This window comes from Molossus molossus, unplaced genomic scaffold, assembly GCF_014108415.1.
Source record: "Molossus molossus isolate mMolMol1 unplaced genomic scaffold, mMolMol1.p scaffold_m16_p_2, whole genome shotgun sequence".
Classification (NCBI taxonomy): domain Eukaryota; kingdom Metazoa; phylum Chordata; class Mammalia; order Chiroptera; family Molossidae; genus Molossus; species Molossus molossus.
In genome coordinates this window covers 96,670,640-96,696,517 of record NW_023425355.1, presented here as the reverse complement: position 1 = coordinate 96,696,517, position 25,878 = coordinate 96,670,640, and the positions used below count along the sequence as shown (strand labels likewise).

Genomic DNA, 25,878 nt, shown 5'->3' with positions numbered 1-25,878 from the left:
TGGAAAGGAAAGGGTTTCTGAGGTCTAGAGTTGCCAGGCAGGGTCAAGAATGTACAAGTGCCAGGAAAAAATGCCTCCTGGATAAGTATCAGTTGACCCAAGTGTGCCATGCAAATGTTTTCTGTGTGCTGTGAGCTGGGAAGGTTGGGAGCATTGCCTTGAACAAGTTGCTTGCTATAGTCAAGCCTCTCTTATCTGGAAAAATGGGACTGGTAAGTCCTGTTCTGTAATGTGTTGTGGGAAGGAAAGAGGATAATGGATTGATGAGGCCGTCCATTCCTTCTGCTGGAAAATAACTGCACAGTTTTGGGGAACTGCTCTTCTCCTCCAGGCAATTTGGTTTGAGCTGACTCTGTCTCCTGGCTTCAGGGGCTACCTGCGGCCCAGGTTTCCAGGCCTACCACTGAAGAGTCAATCCCTGGATTTTGTTGAAACCTGGCTAAGAGCCATTTCAAATAAACCTGCCAAGTGTCACAGCATTTTGTCCAACTTACGGTGTAGTCTTCTTTCTGGATTTCAGTTTCCCTATCAGTAAAATGGGGTGGTCAGATCAATAACTGATCTGTGGTTTCCTGATGACTCTGCCATCTCTCTGAGGGAGTCAGGTATAGTGCAATTGTTCGATCTCTGTTCAACAGAAGGCTACAAATGTTGCAGTTTGCTCTTTATTTGTTTTCAGACTCAAGTCAGCTGGAGGCACACAAAGCAGAGGACAGGAAAAGGCCCAGCCCCAAGTGAAGTGCAGGTGGGGTGGGAATATGAGGCAGTTGGCTTCTCATGCATAGGTGGTGACATACTGGGGCCCCATGTTCCCAAAGTAGGAGCGTTCCCACTCACTCATGAGCTCGAAATGCACAGGACGGCGACAGAAATTGCAGGCAGCCACAGACACATCCTGGAGGGGCAGCCCCACCTCGGTCCAGGCTACCAGCAGCTTCTCTGAAGATGGTAAGAGGAGGGAGGGAAAGAATTGATTAGAGTAGGTTTTCTTAATCCTTGTGTCATAGTACAGATGTGCCAAGATATAGATCCCTTGAACCTTTTGAGAAGTCTTAGAACCAGAAGTAGCTTCTGGTTTGCTCCATTGTGTGTTATGAATGTTACCATTTGTGTATGGGTGCTGCAAGTATAAAATATTGGGAGGCACCTATTTGACACAATTTATAGTTGTACTGGCGTGGCGTAGACCACACCCTAGGTACAAGACATGCTGTAGCCTAAGAAGTGAATCCGTCTACTTGGAAACTCCTAACCTGAGGAGGAAAATGATACAGTAACCGTAGTGTCACTGGTGACCTGGGAGCCTGGGATGGAGTGTTCTTGGAGAGGGTGGAAACCCAGAGAGAACCAGACCCCCTGTCAGAAATGCCTTGGGTGTGTGCCAGGGCTCTCTGTCCATGGCTTTTTAAATCATTTCCTGGGTGATCTCATCTAGTCTCGTGGCTTTAAACACCATTTTTATGCTGATGGTTCTGAAATTTTCATCTCCAGCCCAGACCACTGAATTGTAGACATATATTCAATTGCCTTTCTATAGCTCCAATGTCAAATAGGCATCTCTAACTGAACATGAACACACCTGAGCTACTGGTCTCCCTTACCCTCCAGCAAAGCCTACTCTACTCTCAGCCTTACCCATTTCAGTTGATGGCAATTCCAGTTGCTCAGTCCATAAATTTTAGAGCCAACCTTTATTTTTCTCTTCCTCTCTTGCTACACATCCAATCTATCAGCAAATATTGGCTTCACCTTCAAAATTTGACCACTTCTCCTCACTTCCAATGCTCTCAAGTCTGAGACGCCATCATATTTTACCTGGAATATTTTAGTAGCCCCCTATTAGATCTCCCTGCTTTCACTCTTTCTCCCTTTTAGTCTAGTCTCAACATAGATGTTGGGCCAATTCTGTTAAAACCTGAGTTAAATATGTCACACTTAAATCCTTCCAGTGGCCTACAATACCCTACACAGTCTGGGCTGATATTGCCTCTCTGTCCTCAGTTTTCTATCTCCATCTTGCTTACACCACTCCATCTATACTCATCTTATGTTCCTCAAGTACAAAAGGAATACTCCTGTGTTAGGGTCTTTCCTATCTTAGGCCCTTCCCTCTGCCTGGGATGATCTTCCCTTATATATATGTCCAGCTACCTCCTTCACTGCCTTCATATTTTTGCTCGTCATCTCAGTGATCTCTACCCTTAACACTATCAAACACTACACCCCTCCTCTAATCTAGCCCCTGTTTCCCCTACCATTACCACTTCCTAACCCCCTTGTCCTGCTCTATTTTTTCATAGTGCTTAGAATTACCAGGCTATATACAGTTGACACTTGAACAATGTGAGGGTTAGTGGCACTGAACCCCACACAGTCAAAAAATCCACATATAACTTTTGATTCCCCCAAGACTTAATTATAGTCCCTCATTATCCACAGGCGATTCATTCCAGGACCTCCTGCGGATACCAAAATCCGTGGATGCTCAAGTCCCTTACATACTCGGCGCTCCATATCCGCAGATTCCCCACCATTAATCAAAATACTGTTTTTGATCTATGGTTGGTTGAATCCATGAGTGTGAAACCTGGGGATACAAAGGACCAACTATATTTATTGGGGAAAAAAAGCATATAAGTGGACCTGTACAATTCTAACCTGCATTATTTAAGGGTCAACTGGAATTAGCTTGTATTTAAAATATTTTTGACTGCCTTGACTGGTGTAGCTCAGTTGGTTGGAGGGACTTCCTGTACACCAAAAGGCTGTGGGTTCAATTCCCAGTCAGGGTACATACCTAGGTCGCGGGTTTGATCCCCGATTTGGGCACATGCAGAAGGCAACCAGCCAATGTTTCTCTCACATTATTGTTTCTCTCTCCCTCCCTTCCTACCTCCCTCCCCTTTCCTCCCTAAAATCAATAAACATATAAAAAACGTTAACATGTTTTTATTATCTCCTGTCACTAGAATATAAGTTCCAGAAGAATAGCAATTCTGTGTGTTTACAGCTGAATCCTCAATACCTAGAACAGTGTCTAGCACACAGTGAGTACTCAATAAATATTTGTTGAAAGAATGAAAGAGTGCCTGATTAAGTCAAGAAAAGGGAAGAAAAGTAAGCAAGCCAGAGGAAGGATTTGAGGGAGGGCATTCCAATTAGAAGGGAACGTTAATTAGCAAAGTCCCAGAGGTAAGGGAATAGAGCAAAATAAGGGAACTACAAGTCATTCAGTGTAGCTGTAGAAATAAAATGAATGTGAGGGGAGAGGTAAGGATATAAAGATCATCATGCTGAAGGCATTGAATGCCATGCCAAGGAGCTTTGACTATTCTATAGACCAGTAGTCTCCAAGTTTTGGATTAGACATTCTATCCGTACAAACATTTTAGCATGTGTGTACTTCCAATCTGTGTATGTTTGTTTATATATACTCTCTATATGTATCATTGTATAGTAAAGATCAATATCAGTAATGCATAATTTGCATTTTTTAAGATAGAAAGCAAACATAATTTCCAGATCTTATAAGTAATAAACCTGTATCTTAAAATATTCTAATAAATTCCCTCACCTTATGGATCATCTTGCATACCTCACCTTGGACACCACTGTTCTAGTCCAGACAATAAAGAAACATGAAGAGATTTAAGCAAGGGAGCTATATGGTTAGATTTTTAGAAAAATCCTTCCAGTGGTTAGTATGGAAAGGGATTGGAAGGAAACAAGAGAGAAGCAGAAAAATTAGGAAGAAATTGCATTGATATAGATTTTAAAAGTATTAATGGAGAAAGAACAGATGAGAGAGAATGTAGAGAACATTTGCAAGATTTCAGGATGGTTTGGCTATAGGTTTGAAGGACTTGTAGAGTCATGGTGGATACCACTCATTTCTTTCCTGCAAAAGCCTGGCATAAATGGACACTCATGAACTGAGGGTGCCTAGAGCTCTATAATTGAAGCCCAGAGCAACTGAGAGGACTGAGCTAAAATTCCAGAAGTCTGGATCATCAGCTCAGAGAGGCAGTAGACTGAGTGGTTATGACCATAGTGGTAGAGATAAACTCATTTCAAATCTAGTAGCTGTGTGACTTGGACCAATTACTATAGAATCTATACATACAGGGTGTCCCCAAAAATGTATATAGGTAATCTATGGATTTTGAAAATGAAATATATTTTAATGAACACTGGCTTTATAATTATTCCGTGTTTATACAATTTTTGGAACACCCTATATATATTAATTTTTACTGATTTGAGAGAGAGATCGATTTGTTGTTCCACTTATTTATGCATTCATTGGTTGAGTCTTGTATATACTCTGACTGGGGATTGAACGCCCAAACTTAGTGTATTCAGGCAATGATCTAATCAATTGAGCTACCTGGCTTACTATATATTTTTAATGCCTCAGTTTCCACATATGTAAAATGGAATTGCTAATAATAGCATCTCTACCCCATGAGGATTAGATGAGTTAATACAGGTAAAGTGTTTAGAATGGTACTTGGCACATGATAAATACTTAATAAATGTCGGCTAATATTATTTGATGTTTTTTAATCAATGAATGAGTTAATGGCACCTATATATCTTGTCTTCCTTGAACTCTCATACTGTTCATGCTCCACACATACAGAATGACTGTTGCCAGTGCATGCCCTCTGTTTTCCTATCTCCAGGTCCTTGCTGGTGGAATTCCCTTATTCTGGAATGTCCTTACACTATACCACATGCACTTCAATATGCTGCACAAGGACTTCCTCGCCTACAAAGCCTCCCTGATTTCACCCTTCCTGCCCTCTCTAGCCATAAAGGAGCACTCTTCCTCCAGCTCCCAGAGCATTGTAGCTCATCACACTGGACCGGTACCATCCATTTCTATGTCTGTCTCCTTTGCTAGATCATCAACTAACTACATGCCTTTCATCCAACATACCTGGAATGAGCACTTCTCTATGCCAGGCCCCATGCTAAAAACTACCCTACAGGAATATAATAAGCTTTAGGTGAATTGACTAAGCTGCCATATTTCAGGATAAAACCAAGCTATTCAGTTAGTACTATCTATAAGTCTCTCAATCCCTATTTTGTGTTGTCTTTGTAGACTCATAGATTGACACTCCCCTCCCCAACGTCATTCCTACTATTCTACATTCCTGTAACACCTGGTTATTGTTCTTGATATACCCAAGGCTGCTTCTTACCCTCTCCTCCTTGCTTTTCTTGATGTTCTTCCCTCTGCTGGGAATACCCCTCCACACCTTCTTTCTTCTCTTGGTCTAATACCATTCACCTTGAAAGACTCAGTTCAGGTGTTTTCACTAGGAAGCCTACCTTGAATCCCAAATACTGGGTCAGCACTCCTTCTCTGCTCCCACACCTTCCACATGCACTGTCTTTGTTGAACTTTCACCCCTTGAAGTCATTCTTTGTGTCTGCTATGGCCTCCTCAACCAAACTGGGGCCCTACAAGTCTAAGAACTGTTTTTCATCCATTTATGACTAGTATAGAGTCTGGCACACAATAGATGTTTCAGAAATACATATATTTTAAGTGAATGACATCTATTTTCTCAACTTCTTCAGATCCTGGGGCTGAAAAGGAAGGACAGTACTGTAGACAACCCTGTTGAGGACTTACCCACAAAGTCTTCCATCATCTGAGGGCTGTGATGGGGGGAGGGTGCCAGGCGCAGCAGCTCCTCACCCCGGGGGACAGTTGGGTAGTTGATGGCCTGCACATAGATGCTATACTTGGAGAGCAGGAGATCACAGATCTTGCTGTTCAGTGCTGCATCACCCACCTGGGCTCAGAAGAAAAGCCTGTCAATATCTGCCATCCTGGCCCCGCTATCACTAGCTCCATTAAGTAGTGGAGGGAACCAGATGAAGGAACAACACTGCGTTTCTAGACATATTTTTTTCATAAGAGCCTTAGTCAGTGGCAGCTCCAGAATATCTATCAAGGAGTTTCTCAGAGGTTCCAATCAAATTTTAAGGTGTGGGGTGGAGGTGGTGCTAGGGACCTTGTCTTGAAGCTGCATGCAGAGAAAACACTCTGGTTTTACTCAGCTAGTATGTTAATTTGGGGTGGTTTTTGATAAGATAAATCCCATAAGCCCTACTCCTCTGGGGTGCTGCTACTGGGTTAATTTTAAAAAAAACCACACAGATATTTATGAAAGCAATCTTTCCAGGGAATATTGGATTGGTCCAAGGATCAGTGACTTTCTTTCTCATCCATATAATAGTTACATAAAAGTATCCTCCCCACACCCTTACTTATCAACACACACAAATAGATGCTATTTAAGAAAGAAGAACAGCCCTGGCCAGTTTGGCTCAGCGGTTAGAGCGTCGGCCTGCGGTCTGGAGAGACCCGGGTTCGGTTCCCGCTAAGGGCACGTACTTCGGTTGCAGTTTGTCCCCGGCCCTGGTTGGTCGTGCGGGTGGCAGCCACTCGATGTGTCCCTTCACGTCGATGTTTCTCTCTCTCTCCCCCTTCCTCTCTCTCCCTCCCACTCTATCTGTACAAAAAATGGAAAAATATCCTCGGGTGAGGATAAAAAAAAAAAAAAAAAAGAAAGAAGAACATATATGCATAGCCCATGGACACAGACAATAGTGTGGTAAAGGTCTGGGGTGGGTTGAGGTCAAAGGGAGATGGAAATAGGGGACATCTGTAATACTGTCAACAATAAAAAATAATCAACTTTTTTTAAAAAGAAAGAAGTCAGTTAATTTTTTAAGGCAGTAAACACTCAAACATAGTTGAGGATCCAAAATAGCAGCTAGTCCCATGGCTTTTGATTTTATATTTTCTGACTTCAATTCTCATTAAGAAAGATATTTCACACCATGAGCACACTATACACATACACAAACATACATACATACATACATACATACATACACATGTGCGTACGATACCGATAGATGTGGTGAGTAAGCCAATGACCATTCCTTAATAAAATACAAGAATTTTCATCATGCATAGTTTACAGGCTCCTGAAGAGGTTGGATGTTCAAGAAAGATTTGTCAATGCTAGTCATAACCTATTAAGATGATGTTATGGCCCACTAATGGTCTTGATGCAGTTTGAAAAACACTGAATTATGTATAGGTCACGAATACTCAATATTGTGAGGGTCAGGACAGTCTAATAAGGATGACATAATAGCTAATGCAAAAAAAAAAGATTAATGCAGAACAGCTGATGACTTTTCAAAAGGGGTTAACTTGAGAGCAGAGTTGATAGGAGCAGGTGTCAGTTTGCTGGGTGTGGTAAGGCTTCTAGAAGAGACAGGAGAGGAAAGCAATGGGAAGTGTGGGGCTCTCACCCGGATGGGTATGATGTGGCTGGGACAGGGGATAACAGGAAGACCCCTGTCCATGAGTAGCTGGCGCATGTGCTTGACATTGCGCTGGTGGGCCCGCCTCAGAGCTTGGCCCTCCTCTCCCTTGAGCAGTCGCACAGATTCCAGAGCTCCAGAGAGCACCATGGGAGGCAGTGAAGTGGTGAAGATGAAGCCAGCAGCATAGGAGCGCACCATGTCCACCAAGTCACGGGTGCTGGCGATGTAGCCGCCCACACAGCCAAAGGCCTTGCCTGGAGACAGGGAGAAGGAAGATATGCGCGGACCCCATTATCATTCCCCAGAAGAATAGGATCATACCCCAGATAACACAAGGAGGTGCACCAGAAGCTGGAGGTCCAGACTCCCTTCCCAGGCTTCTGCTCATTTCTCCTGTCCATGACAGGAGAATTATTATCAGCAATAGCTGATAATTCTGCTGCTTTGAGATAGGACTTTCAAGGCCTGCCATATGCAGTGACTAGATAGGCAGGAGGTGGGTGGGGATCTTGAGCTGGTTAGGCCCAAAAGTGGAGCTAAGATGAAGCTTGGTGCTGGGATGGAAAAGGAGATTAGAACTACAACTCTCCACTTACTGAATAGAACCAGGCTATTTTGCCCAGCTCAGGGGTCTTCTCAAAAAACCAGACTTTTTTCAGCAACTTTGTAGTGAGGAGAAAGTGGAAGGAGGGAATCCAGGAGTTCCACAGCCTTGGGCTGTGAATTCTACCCACATAGCTCCTGCAGCTTTGGGGAGGAGGAAGGAAAGGATCTTTCAGGGGCCTCCTTTCTGGATTGTATGTAAGGGAAATCCAAAGCACTCACTCACCAAGAGTTCCAGAAATGATGTCAATCTTGTGCATAATTCCATCACGCTCCCCAATCCCAGCACCCCGGGAACCATACAGTCCTACAGCATGAACCTCATCCACAAAGGTCAGAGCTCCATACTGGTGGGCCACGTCACACAACTCCTCGAGGGGACAGATGGCACCTGAGCAAAGCCAAGGAATAGAGGTAGGATATCATAACCCTTCCCCAGCTCCATCTCTAGTGTGGAATTTGTGATCCACAACTACTCTGGGACTGTTTCAAACCTCTTTGTATATGTTGTCTGCCTTCACCTCATTCCTACCCAACATCCTTGTGCATGGTCTCTTTCTCCCTACTCCTCTGCCTCCCCTTCCCCTCCTCCGTGGTGTGTGTGTGTGTGTGTGTGTGTGTGTGTGTGTGTGTTTTAATCAAGGCTTGTCTCTCTGTCTTTCTAGTTTTACTTTATTCTGATAATATATGTTCTCTTGTTTATGCCATTTTTCAGCCTCTTTTTGCGCCCCCCCCCACTACAAATCTGTGTATTTACATTTAGGGTTGGCACTAGCCATTGTTTAAACAAATTGAAAAAAGTCACCTTTTACTCCAGGTTAATGCCATCCTGATTTCAGATACCACTTATCCCCTCTGCCAGGTGCCATTGGCAGCCCTGTCAATATATTTATTCTTCACTAGTACTCCCTATTTCTATCTTTTTGGCTTTCTGTCACTATCTCTCTTTTTGTGGTCATTTCCATCTTTGTTTCTATATCTGTATTTTTCTGATTCTGCTTTATTTTTTTCTCTTTCCCCTCCCATTCCTTCCTCTCTGCCTCTCTCCCCCCTCCCTCCTTCACTTCTTTCTCATTGTGTCCCTTTCTGTCTACGTCTCTGACTACCTCTCTGCTTCAGACTTTCTTACTATGTACCTTTGTGTCCCTCTCTGTATTGCTTTGTGCCTCTGTCTCTTTGTATTTCCTGGGTTTCTGTGAGAGTGTATTTCTCATCTCTGTCAATGTTGTTATATGAGAGTACCTTCCCACACACAAGCTCAGTGTCAGTTTATTGAATTGACAGTGAATTAGAAGTGCTCTGTAGATTCCTCTCCATTTCCATACAGATTACCACTTTTTTCTATGTTATTCTAGACATCTTCTATGCTTATAGACTTTGGCTATTCTGCATATACAAGAATCCACACCTTCACCTTCCCTGGAAACTACTGAGGTGTAGAGAGTTGGAATACAGAAGGAACTTCTTCAGGTGGAAACAGACTCTGGGCCGGGATTAAAGAATGTGAACAACTGGTGGGGACAACCACAGGAGATGGAGCCCAAGACAGGGGACAGTGTGATGGCTAAAGCATCATTTCAATGAAAGAAATTCTACCCTATGAATGACAGTTTAGGCAGAGTTTACATTAAAAAAAAAAAAAAGGAACCATTCACTTGCAGATGTAAGGAAGTAGGATGGTCTTAACATGGTTTGACCAGAGAAATGATGAATAGAGTAGTCTCAGCAGTAAGAATATAATCATGGGATGGTTTTCCTTCACTGGTAGTTGTAGAAATGTGGGAGTGGGCACAACAATAAGTTTTTATCATATGTTAACTGATTTAATTCTCACAGCTACTCTATTATTATCACCTTCATTTTTTCAAATAAGACAACTGAGATACAGAGCAATTAAGAAATTTGTTCAAGCTAAGTAAATTGTCATTCTGGGATTTCAAAATAGATAGTCTGGTTTCACAGCCTGTGAATTACCATTACATGATGCTGATGGCATGTACATTAGCTATATCAGGGAATACTATTGACTCTCCTTTGTTTCAATTGGAAAAGTGACGCACTAAAATGAAGTTAGGACCACTTCCCCTGCAATAAATCTAGAAGGTGAGGCCTAAAACACATGATTTCTGCTGAAAAGGGATAGCAATAAAATAATTTGAACATTGTTGCATTTGAGGGAAAAAGAGGTAGGAGGGTAAAGGTAATTTTTTCTACTTAGATTATAATAAATGGGATGACTTTCATTGTCTCTAATTCTCACAACCAGGTATTTTACCTTGGGGATAACTGAGGCTCAGAGATTTAAAGAGTTATCCAAGGTCATAGAGCCAGTAAGTGCCTGGAATTTGAACCCAGATATGTCTGATTTAAAAACCTGTTTTGATTCTAGTGCTTCATAGTGGATCTTGAACAAACTCCCAGGCAAGGTCACTTTGTGAAATTTTCCATTGCAGAAACCAGACATTGATATAATTGATGTGTACATCATTTATCATGGAGGGAACCTTTGGTGAAGGAATTGGACTTGTATGTCCTAGGGTTCAAATACTCACTTTGGCACCAATTTACTGAATCACCCAAGATAAATTGGGAGCTGCCTCTGAACTTTAATTTTGTAATCTATAAGATCACTCTAATAGCTGCCTCCATCGTTTGGTATTTACTGCTTGTGTGTTCTTAGGCAAGTTACTTCACTTGTTTGTGTCTCACTTTCCCTATATAAATCAATAGAAATAATAATAGCACCTACCCCATAGAAGTGTCAGGATTCAGTAAATTAATGTATATTAAATACTAAAAATTTTGCTTGGCATGTAATAAGCACTCTGTAAATGTTAACTGTTATCATTATCATCATGGTTTTTGTGAGACCAATGTTAGTAAACATACACTCACACATATACATACCATCCATGGAGTGAACAGTCTCAAAGGCCACAATTTTGGGTGTCTCAGGGTTGGACTTCTTTAGAAGTTTCTTCAGGTGGTCAGGGTCATTGTGCCTGAAGACAAACTTGGCTGCTCCACTGTTGCGGATACCTTGGATCATTGAAGCATGGTTGCCAGCATCTGAGTAAATCTCGCACCCTGAGGGACCAGATGCATAATTCTTAAGTTTCTGTCCCAGTATTCTCACTTAAACCTCAGAACTGATCTGGCAGGGCCAGAGGGCCAACCCTTTCCTCTCTTGGAAGACCTTGCTCTATTTTCTCTTCCTCCGGAAACCTTTGTGACACTTCTTGCTGCCTTGGAAGAACTCCCCTTCCCTGAAATTCTGACCCCTACACCTTTCCCTCCTTTCTGACCCTGGTCTGGCCTCTGACTATCATAGAGTAGAGGACATTTTAATTTCCCTAGAAGCTCTAGAGTTTCCTGAGGATAGGGCCTGAGTTTCTTCTCTTAAACACATGAGATCAAGCCTTGGGAAGGAATTTAGCCCAGAGAATGCTTGTTGACTTGGACAGATGCTAGATTCTTCTTGGTCCAGATAAAATCCCACTTCTTTCAGGTAGCATCCCTCTGCTTATAGGGTGGATAATGATCAGATTTTTCACAGTTTTTTTTTTTTTTTTATCCTCACCCGAGGATACTTTTCCATTTTTTGTACAGATAGAGTGGGAGGGAGAGAGAGGAAGGGAGAGAGAGAAACATCGACGTGAAGGGACACATCGAGTGGCTGCCACCCGCACGACCAACCAGGGCCGGGGACAAACTGCAACCGAAGTACGTGCCCTTAGCGGGAACCGAACCCTGGTCTCTCCGGACCGCAGGCCGACGCTCTAACCGCTGATCCAAACTGGCCAGGGCAGATTTTTCACAGTTTTAATAATAATTCATGGCATACCAGAGCTGGAAGGTCCATCCATTAATGACTATGAAATCCAGCCCCTTTAATGTATAAGTGAGGAAGTTAAGGTTCAGAGAGGGGAAGACCTTTCTCTAGGACCTGATGAATGTAGGGCATTTTACTGGGCAATACTGGGAGCACAAGTAGAGGTGAGAAATTGGTGGGAAGAGTTGATTTCTGGCCCCCAAAATTGCCCTGACATCAAGGACCTGTGGCCTTTCATTAGAGTAAGGATCACTTCTACCTGAGGAAATCAGGCATGACTTCCTGGTGAACCTGGTGACAAGTAGACTGGAAGTCACTTAAGAGCAGGAACCATATCTTTTTATTTCTGTTTCTGATACAGAGTATTAGGCTAGGTACACAGTAGATAATAAATAAGCATTTATTGAATAAATGGATGAATAAACATAACTGATTTATATGAGTGAATAAGTATATGAATGACTATATTAATGAATGAAAAAATGAGAAAGGGGTATCAAAAATGAGGCTTAAGAGTTAGGTAGAGGCCAGATTATTTGGAGTTTTCAAAGTCATGATAAAGAATGTGGATTTGGTCCTAAGGGCAGTGGGGATCTATTAAAGGGTTTGGGGCAGGGGAGTAACAAAATATATTTGCATTTAAAATATATCATTATGCCTGATGTGAAGAATGGATTTCAAAAGGGCAAAGGTGAAATCAAGAAATTATATTGGTCTAGGCTAGGATGGTTGCAGTGGAGATGTAAAGAAATTGAATTGTAATGGTTGAAGAGGTTTACTGAAAAAATTTCCAAGGATGTCAGATTTACTTGGGGTTATGTGTGGCCTAGAAAAAGCTTCCAAGAAGCAGTGGTGATGTTTATAGTGTGCTAAACAATCAGCAGGAAGGGAAGAAGTACATAGCAAGTATGGAGACTTCTCTCAAGCAGTTTGCCAGTTAGAAGGAAGAGAGAGATAGGGCAGTAACTAGAGCATAATTAAGGAAATTTTTTTCTGAGATGCAAGAGACTTCAATATGTTTGAAGAAAGGGAGAAGCTGAAGATATAGGAGAGAGGAAATGCACAGATCAAAGGTCCTGAGGATGTAGAGGGGACTGGGACACAGAGCACCAGTGGCAGGATTTGTCAACAAGAAAAAGGGCACCTCTTCCACTGTGGCAGGAGAGGAGGAATGAGGAGAGGACATGTGGGGATACTCGTGTGGGTGAGAGTGAGGTGTAGGTGTAGAAGGGCTGAGGAGAATGGGGATTGGCAAAGCTACCCTGGAGACTTGGAGAACTGACCATGGAAAAAAGATTGCCAGAGAGCATAGAGGAGCTGATAGAAGTTGAGAACCATAAATTTTAGTGACTCCCACCTGAGCAATTATATAAGCCCAGTACTGACAGAGAAGGTGGAGAGTTATATTTATCCAGAGTTGGGGCTGTGATGAAAGGATGGCAGGCATTGGCTAGAGAGTAGGAGAGTGGGAAGGTGGGATCCTGATGGGATCCAGTATACAAGGGAAGGGATTGGCTTTAGGCAGAAGGAGGGATGCACCTTTAAATTGTAAAAGAAAAGAATGGAAGAAGAATCAATGAACAATTAGATAAGTTTGTAGGTTTGTTGGCTATAAGTTAAAGGAGTCCCTGTTTGGTGATTTCTATTTTATTTGTGATGTAAGATGTGAGGTAATTTGCTAAGAGTGAAGGAGGAGTTAGTCACAGGTTTTAGAAGAGGGAAGAAAGTTTAAAAGAGCAGATGTGGCCCAGCCCATGTGGCTCAGTGCTTGAGCATCAACCCATGCACCAAGAGGTCACTGGTTCAATTCCTGGTCAGGGCACATGCCCAGCTTGTGGGCCCGATCCCCAGTGTGGGGCATGCAGCAGGTGGCAATTGATGCTCTCTCTCATCGATGTTTCTATCTCTTCCTCTCCCTTCCTCACTCTCTAAATAAAAGCAATAAAGAAGAAAATAAATAAATAAATAAATAAATAAATGTTTTTTGTGTTTTTTTTTTTTTTAAAAAGAGCGAATATGGGCACATAAATGTACTGTTTATGAGTATTAAGAGCCCAGTTGCGTTGTGGGGAGGTGACAAATTTATTGTGTTACTCTTCTTTGAAGTTGGGCAATTTTCCCTAGTACTAGTCTTTAGCCTATGTGTGGAAGGGGAGAAAGAAGAGGGATGTAGTCATCCAATGTTGAGGATATGCAAGGTAGGTAAGAAAGAAGGACAATGAAAGCAAGTGAACTTAGAATAGAGGGAAGGAGTAATGGAGACAGTAAGACTGTATGTTGTATAAAGCTTAGGCCCTAGGCTTACCTGGCAGGATCTTGGCCAAAGTGAAGAGAGTAGAGTCATTGGCCACAAAGCAGGAAGAGAAGAGCAGGGCTGAGTCCTTCTGGTGCAGCTCAGCCAGCTCCTGCTCTAGCTCCACATGAAACTTACTGGTACCAGAGATGTTGCGGGTGCCACCAGCTCCAACTCCGTGACGCTGCAGGGTCTCCCTAGTAAGGAAAAAAGACAGAGGGGAGACAAGGAGAAGAAACTCTTGTCAGACTTAGAGGAACTGGGTAGGTTTCTCTTCCTTGATAGGGATCCTGTGTGAGCTGTGTCCTCAGTGACCAAGTAGAGAGCAGGATGAGGATGGTAGAGAGATTTTGACCCTCCTTCTCTGGCTGAAGGCACTCAGGGATGGAGGGAGAAGCTAGGCTGAGCTTGAGAAGTTTGAAAGACTTTGTAGAGGAGGTCATACACCATCTTTGGCAATACTAATTCTGCATCCAGAATGAGAGCTCATGGAAAGTGGGCTTGCTTGTTCTTCTATCCTCTCCTCCATAGCACTGGACACCCAAGAGTTTAGAAAACATGATTTGTTGACTGATTTAGTTTATATCTGATGATTAAATATGCTGGGGGACCTTGTACAACAGAGGTGGTGGGTGGAACCCAGGTTTCCACCCGCAAGCTCTGCCTTTTCCTTCCATGTGTGGCTTTGGCTCTTCTCTGGATTGTCCCCACAGCTCATAGCCCAGACTCTGCTACTCACTGTGTGGCTTGCAAGACCCGAGGGTGCCGGCTCATGCCCAGGTAGTCATTACTGCACCAGACAGACACATCCTTTGAGGACACGGATGCTTCAGAGAAGTGTTGGGCAAAGGGGTATGCATCAGCCCAGCGGTTCACGGTCTTGAATACACGGTAGGTGTGGTCCTGTTTCTTTTCCATGATCTTGTCCCTGAAAAACTGGTCATAACCAAAGACATGGTTTCCTGCAAGAATAGATATGGGGATGGAAAAAATTTATTTAAAAATCACTTTCTAGCTAGTCCACATTTTATTCATGCTGTTGATTTTGTCTTCTCTAATTTTATTTCCATTTATTCATTTATTTAATCAGTCATTAACCTACTGGCCACATTAACTCTCCACTACTTCATTCAACCATCCATTTGCTTGGGCACTTATTTACTCAGTAATTTATTTATACATTCACTCATGCTTTCTACCCCTGGCATGAACTCAGCTCTTTCCCTACTTTTTTTTTTTTTTTTCCTCACCTGAGGACTTTTTTTTTTTTGCGTTCATCTTCAGATAGAGCAGAAGGGAGAGAGGGGGAAGAGGGAGAGAGAAACATCGATGTGAGAGAGATACATCGACTGGTCGCCATCCACATGATCCCAACCAGGACCAGGGACAAACTGCAACCTAGGTACGTGCCCTTGGCGGGAACTGAACCCAGGACTCTCTGGTCCGCGGGCTAACACTCCAACCGCTGAGCCAAACTGGTCAGGGCATTTCCCTGTGGTTAGTGTGGAAGCCTCATTACTGGAATTACTACTTCCAGTTTCAGTGGAAAGAGCATCAACAGATCTAGTTTCAAGTAATTACTTTGCCACTTCCTACTTGTGTGACCTTGAGAAAGTCATAAATTCTCTCTCTTAGTTTCAATTTCCTGATCTGTAGAATGAGGCTAATAATACCTTCTTGAAGAATTGCAAGCATCTGATTACAAACAGAATGTAGTACCCAAACTAATATCTGGCACATATTAGTATTATTATGACTAAAGTAATAGTTGTAGTGGTAATAATAATAACAACAACAACAATAACGCCTGACTGGTGTGGCTCAGTGGATTGAGTGTCATCCCATGGAGTGAGTGGTCCCAGTTAGATTCCCAGTCAGGGCACATGCCCAGGTTGCAGGCTCAATTTCCAGTAGGGGGCATGCATAAGGCAGCTGATTGATATTTCTTTCTTACATCAATGTTTCTATCTCTCCCTTCCTTGCTCTCTAAAGAATCAATAAAACATTTAAAAATAATAATAACTAATCTTTGATTATGTTATTATAGCCAACATTTGAAGACTGCCTATTACCTGTAATGCTCTGTATTATAAATTTGATAGCTATTATTTTGGGGTTTTTTTTTTTTTTTATCCTCACCCGAGGATATTTTTCCATTTTTTGTACAGATAGAGTGGGAGGGAGAGAGAGGAAGGGAGAGAGAGAGAAACATCGACGTGAAGGGACACATCGAGTGGCTGCCACCCGCACGACCAACCAGGGCCGGGGACAAACTGCAACCGAAGTACGTGCCCTTAGCGGGAACCGAACCCGGGTCTCTCCGGACCGCAGGCCGATGCTCTAACCGCTGAGCCAAACTGGCCCGGGCGATAGCTATTATTTTATTTATTTCTCACAACAATCCTTTGTAGAAAGTTCTAGTAGTATCTTCATTTTACAGATGAGGAAACCAAGGCATAGAGAGCTTAGGTAACTTGACCAAGGTCATTCAGCAAGTAAATGGCCTATAAGTAAGTGACCTAGAGTCCACCTCTTTAACCATTACCAATACAAAATGAGGCAACCCTACTTTCAGAATACATTGAAATAACATATGCCAAAGGGCTTGTTAAACTCTAGAACTCTGTACATGAGACAGAAATCATGATTGTTGCTGATGGTAACTTATGAGGTAGGGGTATACACTGGTAACATTTTTGCTGCAAGGATGTTTGGAAATATGCATCAAAAGTTTCTAAAATACACAGACTGACATACCTACAGAAACTTTGTACCACATTTAACAAAAATTATCGCTATCCAGAATTTATTTTTTATAAATTGAAAGATTACTAATGAAAAAATGTCAACCCAGTAGAATATTAGAAAGCAGAATATAAACAGAGAATTCAATAAATGTAGAAAAAGATGCTTAATCAGGGAAAAGTAAACTGCACAAACACATTTTTACTTATCAAATTGATAAAGATTTAAAAGTTTGATAACATCAAATGCTGGAGAGGGTGTGAGAATGTGGATACTTTCTCTGATGAGTGGTACATCATTTTGGAGGGTTAATTGGCAATATTTATTAATATTGCAAATGTACACACCCTAATACCCCAAGGATTTCTACCCCTCAGTATCTATCCTAGAGAATCACTTACATACGTGCATTAAGAGATACTTTCAATGATGTTTGTTGTACCACTGTTTGTCATAGGAAAAATTGGAAGCAACCCAATAGAGGAGTAGATAAATTATCTCAAGTATATTCACACTAAGTCTAAGATAATACTACATATTATATTTGGGTACATTTATATGTATGTAACACCAGCATACACTATAAATGGAAAGAATATGAACAAAAAATGGAAACAATAACCTGAAATATAGGTGCTTGATTTACTGAATGATATTGCATCCATGCCACAGAACATACTTCAACCCTTAATAATGATTATGCAGCTATATGTTTAGAGACATGGAATGATGCCCATGACATATGGTTAAGTGAACAAAGCAAAATAACAAACTCTGAGTAGAATAAGAGAATAAGATCACATTCCTAATAAAAATGTGTATGGAGGAGAGTGTAGGTCTGTGTGAGTGTGTGTGTTTAGTCATAGAAAAGTATCTGGAAGGAAACATAAAAAAAAATAATAATAATGGTGAATAGCAGAACTCTGATTTTAAATTTCTCTCTTTATGCTTCCCTGTATCTGTTGGAAAATATTTTACAGTGAATCATATTCCTTTCACATTAGGAAAATAAAACAACTTCCATTATAAAAATGAATATAAACATATACCAAAGAGGGAAAAGGCTCTCTATGTAGGGTGAGTGTTTCTGAGGGAAGCATGGAGAAGAAGTAATAGGAATAAATTAAACATTTAATGAGGCCTCATAACAAGATAGGAACACGTCCATAAGTGTAATTGTATTTCCTCTTCATTATAACCTGTTAAAGCAGGTATTAAATTCCCACTAAAGGGAAGTGAATTACTTGCCAAAGCACACAGATCCAGCAAGTGCCAGCATTAAAATTTAAACTCAGACTCCATTTGGTTTCAAAGTGCTTCGTTGCCATTTCTCTTACTATGTCAGAAGCCCTTTCAGCACCCCTTCCATATTTCTACCTCCTTTATTTCCACCTCAGCAAATTCACTAGCCGTGTGATTCTGTATCAGGTATGTGACATTTTCTGAAATTTTCTCTGTCTCCTGGGGACTGGAGAATGGATTCCTCAGGTTGGTTGCAGCCATGGAACTGGGTAGGTCTGAGAGGGAATGTGGAATTCATTGGCCAAGAAGGTGTGGGAGGGAGGGAGGGGGGGGCAAAGAAAGCTTGTGTTGTCCTTTTTAACTCAAAGAAAAATATAATAATTCAAGTTTATTAAGTAGGTAAGCCTTCTGCAGAAAGAAAAAAATATTCTGCAAAGTGAGTACTTACTCATCTCTCTAAGTGGAGACTCCTATGTCAGGAAATCTTGCATAAGTGAATCATGCTTCTCTCCACTAGAAGTAACTGGGTGAAGTTACTGAGGCAGCCACCCTGGGTCTTGCACTTGGGAGGTAGGTGCAGGGCAGTGTATCTTACTCTTATTTTCTGAATGTCATTAAAATTCAATTTTGAAAGTTTTACTCTTAATGATATCCCAAAAGGGCCTATGAAAGATGTCAACAATATGACCATCTCTCAAGTGTGATCACCTTGGGTGATCTGAACCATTTGAGTTGACCTGGGGCTCCATAACCTTGTATAGTATGTACCTGTTTCCAACACTTATTCTTTCATGCAAATCTAGATTGTCATAGAGTGGTATTGCTTAAATTTGGGAGCCCAGACTGTTGGAATCCATTTAGCTACTTGGAAGAGAAGAGACAGAACTCTGAAGGGCTCATTTTAAACTAATGGCTAAAAGTTACAGGAGCCTGTGCATGTATGTGTAATTAGGAAGGGTGCATTTCAGTGCACAGTGTAAGCTCTTGCCTACCATGGCTCCCCTGAAAAGACTGGACTCCCCATCATGGGATGCATACTAGCTGCCCTTGGATTAGCCTAGCTCAGGACTGGAGTGAAGTGAGTTAAAGTGTTAGGAGCAGAGGTTGAATGAGATGGAACTTGACTCCAACCTGTCTTGAAAGTCTTCACATCCTCCTGGACTTCTGGGGCTGCTTTCTGCACAATCTTGCTCTTCCCATCCTGGAGTTCTGACATCATGAAGGGACAGTGGCTCTTGGCCCATGATGGAGAGTCTATGAAAAGGTAAGAGAGTAAGTGGCAGTGCATTTATAATCATAAGTTCAACTTAATAATTATTACTGAAAACCTATCCCAAAGCGTCATCTCAGGCTATGGTAGAAACATGGAGATTGATGAGTCTGGTCCCTATGCCAGGGGAACTCCTAAACTGGCAGGAATGGCGTACACTGAAGACATATTATGAACAGTGCTGGGATGGGAGGGAGGACATATGCTATGAAAATCCAGAATGGGGAGGACACATGACCCAGAATTGGAATTGGATAGGCTGGAAGTCTAGGCAGACTTTGCAGAGGAAATGATGCCCAAGTTAAGTGTCTCATGAGAAATATGAGCTATTCTGGTAAAGGGTTTGGAAGAGGGTCATTTGACAGGAGTGAAGGCACAGAAGCCTGAAATAATAGAGTTAATTTAGGCAATTTTAGGTAGTTTCAGAATGACTGGAGTATATAGGGTATGAGGGGCACGAGAGTGAAATTCTTTAGTGATACTGGCAGAAGTGAGATGCCAGGTGTATTTTTAGGCCAGCTCATTCTGCCTTAACACTTTTTACATAAACCCTACCAATTATTGGGCAATGATGAATAATGTGACTTGGAACCTTGTTTTTAGGACCCAGATATTCTTCCCATTTTCCAGTAGCCTCTTCTTACCTCCTCCAGCCTTGGTTGCCTTAAGGTGGATTTGAGAACAGGTTGGTTCTTGAGTGGCCAGGATGGGACAGAGCCCATTACCAAAAAGAAACTGGTGAGTCTTAATCACCTTGCCTAGGAGGCCTGAAGGGCTCCGGGCAAACACTGGGCAGCGCTGTAGCAACATGACTGCTGCCACCATCTTGAGCCAGAAGTCCTGCAAAAGATGTGGAAGAGGTGAGATCCCATCATGAAGTCCTGGCCAAAAGCCCAGGGTCATTCCTGTGTTTGATCCTTTGCCTTTAGCCTCCTACCCAATGCTTTTCCTATTGTCCTTTCAGGGTAAGAACTTTCCTAATGTTAAAATGTACCAGTAGGGCATCAGAGAGGAAGAAATACTAAACTGACTGTTAAGCAAAAAGGTGAAGAAAAGAGTTCCAACTGGAGGTAAGAAAGCCTGAATTCTTATTCAAACTTTGCCACTGACCTCCTCTGTGATGCATAGGGTCATTAAAGTGTGATTGTATGTGGCAAGATAGGAGTTGATAACCCATTAATCCTTTGAATCAACACTACAGGTCAATAATTTTTCTAAGAATATTGGCCTCAGCCAAGTGGAGATTCTGCCTGATAATGCACAAAGATACCATTGACCAGGGCTTCTGAGCCTTAGCTCAGAGTTTTTCCTGAGCAGGCTCAGGCAGAGAGCAGAAGGAGTTTGAGACCACAGGTACCAGCTTAAGTATATACAAGGAATAAGACAAAATGGTAGGCCCTAGGCCCTACAGACCACGCTCCCCCAAAATGGTATTTTGCTGTTATTAGACTTGCTTCTGTATTTTGGAAAAGCACAGATAGATAAGGAGGTGACGGTAAGACCGAAAGGGTCTGGGAAACAAGTCTATGGGTGAATGAAAGAGGTGGAGGCTAAGACAGGAGAGAGAGGAGACAGAGAGAAGATCATAAAAAATAAACTACACATAGTAGGCATTCGATAAATATTTGTTAAATTTGGGAGTAAACTAATGAATGAACAGAGACTAAAGGGGAGAAAAGAGAAAGAAAGTAGGGGAAGAGTTGGGAGAAAAGAACAATTAGGAAAGATAAAAGAAGGAAAGTGGCAGAGAACAAAAGTACAATGATAGTAGGAGAGTTAGAAGTATAGAAATTGTGAGAAAGAAAGAGATCAAAGCCAGAGGGAAAAGGGACAGGGGATAGATAAGAACAAGGAGAAGAGGGCTGCTTCAGAAACACAGAGGACAAAAAGATGATGGGAAATACAGAAGGACAGGGAAAGAGACTGAACTAAGAGAAAGAGAATACGAAAGAGAGAATAGAGGGAGAGTGGGAGAGAGGGATGATAAGGGAGGGAGGGAAAGAGAGACAGATAATAGCAAGAGAGAAAGCAGAGGTAGAGGCAGAGACCAAGACAGAAAAGACACAAAAAGAAAATGAGGACAGATCAAGGAGCATAGAGGAATATATAATGACAGAAAACTGAGAAAGGAGAGAATCTATCAGGGGCAGAAAGTCAGTCAGGCACAAAAATAAAGGAGAAAAGCTGCCAGAGATTGTGGGGGTGGGGAAGAACAACAAAGAAGAGTTAGAGAAAGAAGAGACAGAGACTGACTAACAGAAGGGAGTAGAGACAAGATCAAACAAGAGAGACAGAGAGGTGGCTAAGATGGGTTGGGATGAGAGAGGACTGAGAGATACACAGAGAAAGACAGCTAGAAAGAGCAAGAGGGAGGAACAGATTAAAAGAAAAAGGACAAACTGGGTATCTAGCATCAGAAGATCAAGAGACAGATATGGGACAGGACCATAGGAGAGATATGAAGGGAATGTAGGAAGACTAAGGCCCTGGCACCACCAGGAGAGCTATTAGATATAAGATCTTATGTTGTGAAGGACAAGTGAACAGAAGGAGCTTGTGGCCCTGTTCTCATATGGCAACTTCCTTCACCTCTTGCAGAGCAACACCCCTTCCTTCCAGATCTCACAACACAAGCATGCCGTCCCTAACTCACAAAGCAATCTCATCCCCTTGTTTTACCACAGAGCATCCTCCCTCCAACTCTCACAGGCTGTCATAGGAACAAAGGTTAGTATAAGGGGCAGGGTGTGGGCCCTGAAATTGGGAAAGGCCAAGGAGTATCTAAAGGACTAAATGAAACTCATCATGTTAAGTGCCTCTGCACATAGTTAATTGTCAATAAATGGTAGCTTTTTTTATTTTAATTCCAGCTCCATAACTCCCTATTGAAAATTCTTGAAAAGTCACTTCTCTTGCTCTCAGCTTTCATCAGCTGTCAAGCGTAAGGTACTTATGCCTACCGCATATCTAAAGATATGAGTTTTTACTTCCCCTGCCTGCGTGCAAAAGCTAAAACACTTGAGGCTGAGCCTGCAGACCACAGATAAAGCTCCCAGAGTTTATCGCCAGTGGGGTCTGACCACTCCCCAGATGAGACCAAGGTGTGGGAGAGAAGAGGAGATCCTTTCTAGAATCACGTCTGAGCATCTGGCTGGAACTGACTCTAGCTATTGGTGGTGAGGAAGGGTGGATAACCCACGAAGAGGCAGGCAAAACAAATGGCTAGGTTCCAGGCTCCTAGAAACTCCTTTCTCTAATATCAACACCAAGAGCAATGACAACAGTGTGGCATGTAATGGTAAGGAAAGATTGGAAGCAAAGTCAAGTCCTGCTTTGGGATGATGGTGGATTAAAGCCTACTCTCATTCCCTTGAAAAAAAAAAAAATCTCATCATTGCTAAGGGTTTTTTTCCCATGTTGTTCTCAGGGACCTAGAAAAATATAGACTACTTCTTGGAATTTGTTGAACTTGCCAATTTCTCTGTTCTGATACTCCTTTCCTGGAATTTGTCCTGTCTCACTGTGCCTGTTCATCTTCATGACTCATAGCCTTGTAGTCTATTTACCTTGGGTTCTGCTTACACTCTATCCCACCACCCATCATGAAAATGGAGTAAACATGAATAAAAGAAGTCTTAGTGATTTAGGGTATTTTGAACACAGCCTCTGGAGCCAGACTTTTTGGGTTTAAATCCTGGCTCTACCACTCACTAGCTCTGGGACCTTAGAAAAGTCATGTCTCTACTCTATGTCTTATATCTGTAAAATGTAGATAATAACAAGGACATTCTACTTCACAGGGATGTTGTGAAAATTTAGTAAGTTAATCTATATAAAGTATATAGAAGAGTGTCTATTTCATAGTAAATACTAAAAAAGTGTTAGCTATTGCTTTTATTTTCTATGTGGGGAAGTAAAGGTACAGCCAAAGGAAATTACATCATGAATACACTAGACCAGGTTTAAAAAGTTTATTCTTGTCTCAATTCTGATTCTTTCTCTTATCCTGTTACAATTTAGTATGTGAACTTGGGCTCTGTATTTTCCCTTCCTGGGCCTCAGTTTCTCCACAGACATTGGATTAGATAACTTCATAGATTCCATCAGAATCTAATAGTCAAACAGAACACTAACTGTTGGAAATGCTTCACATGCATTGACTCGTTTAATCCTTATAACCCTGTGAGGTACACACTAATGTCAACTTTAATTCCAAGATGAGGGAATAAGGCTCAAAAAGATTAAGTAACCTGTTCAGGTCACAGAAGTGCTAAGTAGGAAAACCAAGATTTGAACCTGGGCAATCTGATTCCAGAGCCTAATAACTTAACCACTGTGAATCTATGATTTAGATATTTCCACATATATTCTTGACTGAGAGCTCAACTTCAGAGGTTAATCCACTCTGCTGCACTAACAGTCCCCTTTCTGGAATATTTGATTTTGAACTATGATCAATGCCATTATCAAAGGAACAGATTTCTAACTGAAGCAGAATGAACATTCATTCATTCATTCATTCATTCATTCACTCATTCATTCCACCACTTAACAATTTATGCACCCATTGTGTGGCAATCCTTGTGAGGGGTCTTCTTAAAACAATGCTTTATTCAAAGAGATAATGGTGCAATTTGGGGCCAAATGATAGATCATTACTAAAAGGTTTTCCCTGCACCTTAAAATCCTCTCTTATGTCAACAGCCAATCTTTAGACCCAGATATCTCAAGGGCCAACCACAACTCTACCCCAGCAGAGAGCCAGAAACTAACTGCAGCATTCCTTGCCCCCTTTTCCCTGCTTGTAGCCTGCTTTGTAAGAATCAGTTAGGTCTGGAGTAGATGTGGTCACTTCATTTCAGGAGTTGGAAGCATCAGGCTTTACTTCCCTTCCTAGCACCCTCTTTTCATCATGGAAGAATCATAGAGAATTTTAGATAACGAAGCAGAAATCAGGAACTCTTAGAAACAGAAAAATTTAGAAGACCACAAAATCAAAATTAAAAGAAGCTGTGGAAATCATAGGCCAAGCTCTATTTTCAAAGGGTCTTACAACGAATTAGCGTGAGAATACAAATCTATTAACTTTCGGCATAGAGCCCTTTCAGTGATACACTATTCCTCCTTCACTTTCCCCCATCTGATAATTATTCATCTCTCATTTCCTTCAAATCTTTCTGTACCCAATTCATTATTCCCATCATCTCCAAATGCCCTCAGTTCTCTCTTCCTACTTCTGCCCTCCACCCAGGGCTCTGACTCCTAGATCTCTGCTGTGAGCTAAGCAGAGACAAGGAGTCAAAGTGAGGAAGGAATGGATAATTGCTGGAAGAAATATCAGGACATCTTTCTGGGAGACAGAGAAGGAGAGGAAGAGAGAGAAAGACAGAGACTGAGAGATACAGAATAGAAGGAAGAGATGGAGAGAGAGAGAGAGAGAGAGAGAGAGAGAGAGAGAGAGAGAAGGTAGAACTTAGACTAAGGGAAAATAAGAGAAAACCAGTGTGTTGGGGAGAGATGAACTGAAGTGAGTGACCTTGAAACTAACAAAGGAGAGGAAAAAAAGGGGAAAAAGACAAAGAAAAGCTGAAAACAGGGAAAAGCAGGAAAATACATGGGGGATAGGGAGAAAAATGACAGAGCGACAGATTCTAAGAAACAAAGTCAGATCTAGCCAGGCCAGAGAGTGAGCATGTGCAGCCTTGAGGTGAGCAGGCAGACCAGAAAGAGGGCACTAGGCTGAAAATGACTCTTACCTGTTGCCCTGCACTGAGGACGAACGAACAACTGGGTGGGTGCTATGTGTCAGGACCTGGCATTTATCCCTTCCTCCTTGGCTCAGCTCCACCCACCCCGCCTTCTGCTGGCCTGGCCCTGCATTGGCCCCAAAGGTATCTTAGGCCCTGTTAGAGATAAAACCCAATGTATTCCTGTCTTGCCTCCCCCCTCACCCAGCACTATTGCCTCACCCCTCTCTATTTTCTTTCTCTTTTCCATCTGATGTAGTAAAATGAATTTGCTGGGCTTTGGAATCAGATCATGCATATATAGCTAAGGCAACTTTAGCAAAATTACCTCTCTGATCCTTAATTTCCTCAACTATAAAAGGTGGGCAATAAAACTCAGGAGCAACTGTAGCACAAGCGGAAAGGGCTCTCTCTAGCCCTCAGCTTCCATAGGTGACATCTAGGTCATTGTAACAATTCAATGTACAGAAAACACTAAGCCCAGTGCCTAGTCCAAAGAAGTAACAGCTAATGTTGATTAAGTGTTTATTATGCACCAGATTCTTCATTAAGTGTTTTACATGGATTAATTTAGCCTGTCCTCATAAGGACCTTACAAGATAGGTATTGTTATCCCCATGTTACAGATGAAGAAACAGGCTCAGAAAGATGAGGTAACTAAATGATAATTAGTCAGCTAGTAAGTATATAGCCCAACTATAAACCCAGGCAGTTTGGTTCCAGATCCACACCCTTTTTTTTTTTTTTTGATCCTTACCTGAGGACATCTTTCCATTTTTTGTTC

At 41.9% G+C, this 25,878-nt stretch overlaps 2 protein-coding genes across 2 annotated transcripts in view; one reads left to right on the top strand and one right to left on the bottom strand.

Moving 5' to 3' along the window:
* Positions 1 to 651: 651 nt before the first annotated feature.
* ALAS2 (5'-aminolevulinate synthase 2) lies at positions 652 to 25,234 on the bottom strand. Its single transcript, XM_036271558.1, has 10 exons — positions 25,104 to 25,234; positions 19,992 to 20,187; positions 19,209 to 19,331; positions 14,830 to 15,052; positions 14,103 to 14,287; positions 10,873 to 11,052; positions 8,192 to 8,356; positions 7,348 to 7,616; positions 5,648 to 5,810; positions 652 to 939 (listed from the first exon to the last, which is right to left on the bottom strand). The coding sequence occupies exons 2-10, from the start codon at positions 20,170 to 20,172 to the stop codon at positions 776 to 778; spliced, it is 1,653 nt and encodes a 550-aa protein (XP_036127451.1). The 5' UTR covers positions 20,173 to 20,187; positions 25,104 to 25,234; the 3' UTR covers positions 652 to 775.
* The window catches only part of LOC118636462 (putative G antigen family E member 3), a 70,242-nt gene continuing 66,830 nt past the window's right edge, over positions 22,467 to 25,878 (top strand). Inside the window, exon 1 of the mRNA XM_036271564.1 lies at positions 22,467 to 22,645. The gene's annotated coding sequence lies outside the window, so the exon portion shown is untranslated. The remainder of the gene's footprint in view (positions 22,646 to 25,878) is intronic.

What these genes read in the sequence shown, in the direction of transcription:
- ALAS2 (XM_036271558.1), bottom strand. Translation starts at nt 20,172, where the DNA reads ATGGTGGCAGCAGTCATGTTGCTACAGCGCTGCCCAGTGTTTGCCCGG. An exon ending in GGCAACCAAGGCTGGAGGAG is followed by an intron (nt 19,332 to 19,991) that starts GTAAGAAGAGGC and finishes ACCTTTTCATAG; the next exon opens with ACTCTCCATCATGGGCCAAG. An exon ending in GCCACATCATACCCATCCGG is followed by an intron (nt 5,811 to 7,347) that starts GTGAGAGCCCCA and finishes TTCTGAGCCCAG; the next exon opens with GTGGGTGATGCAGCACTGAA.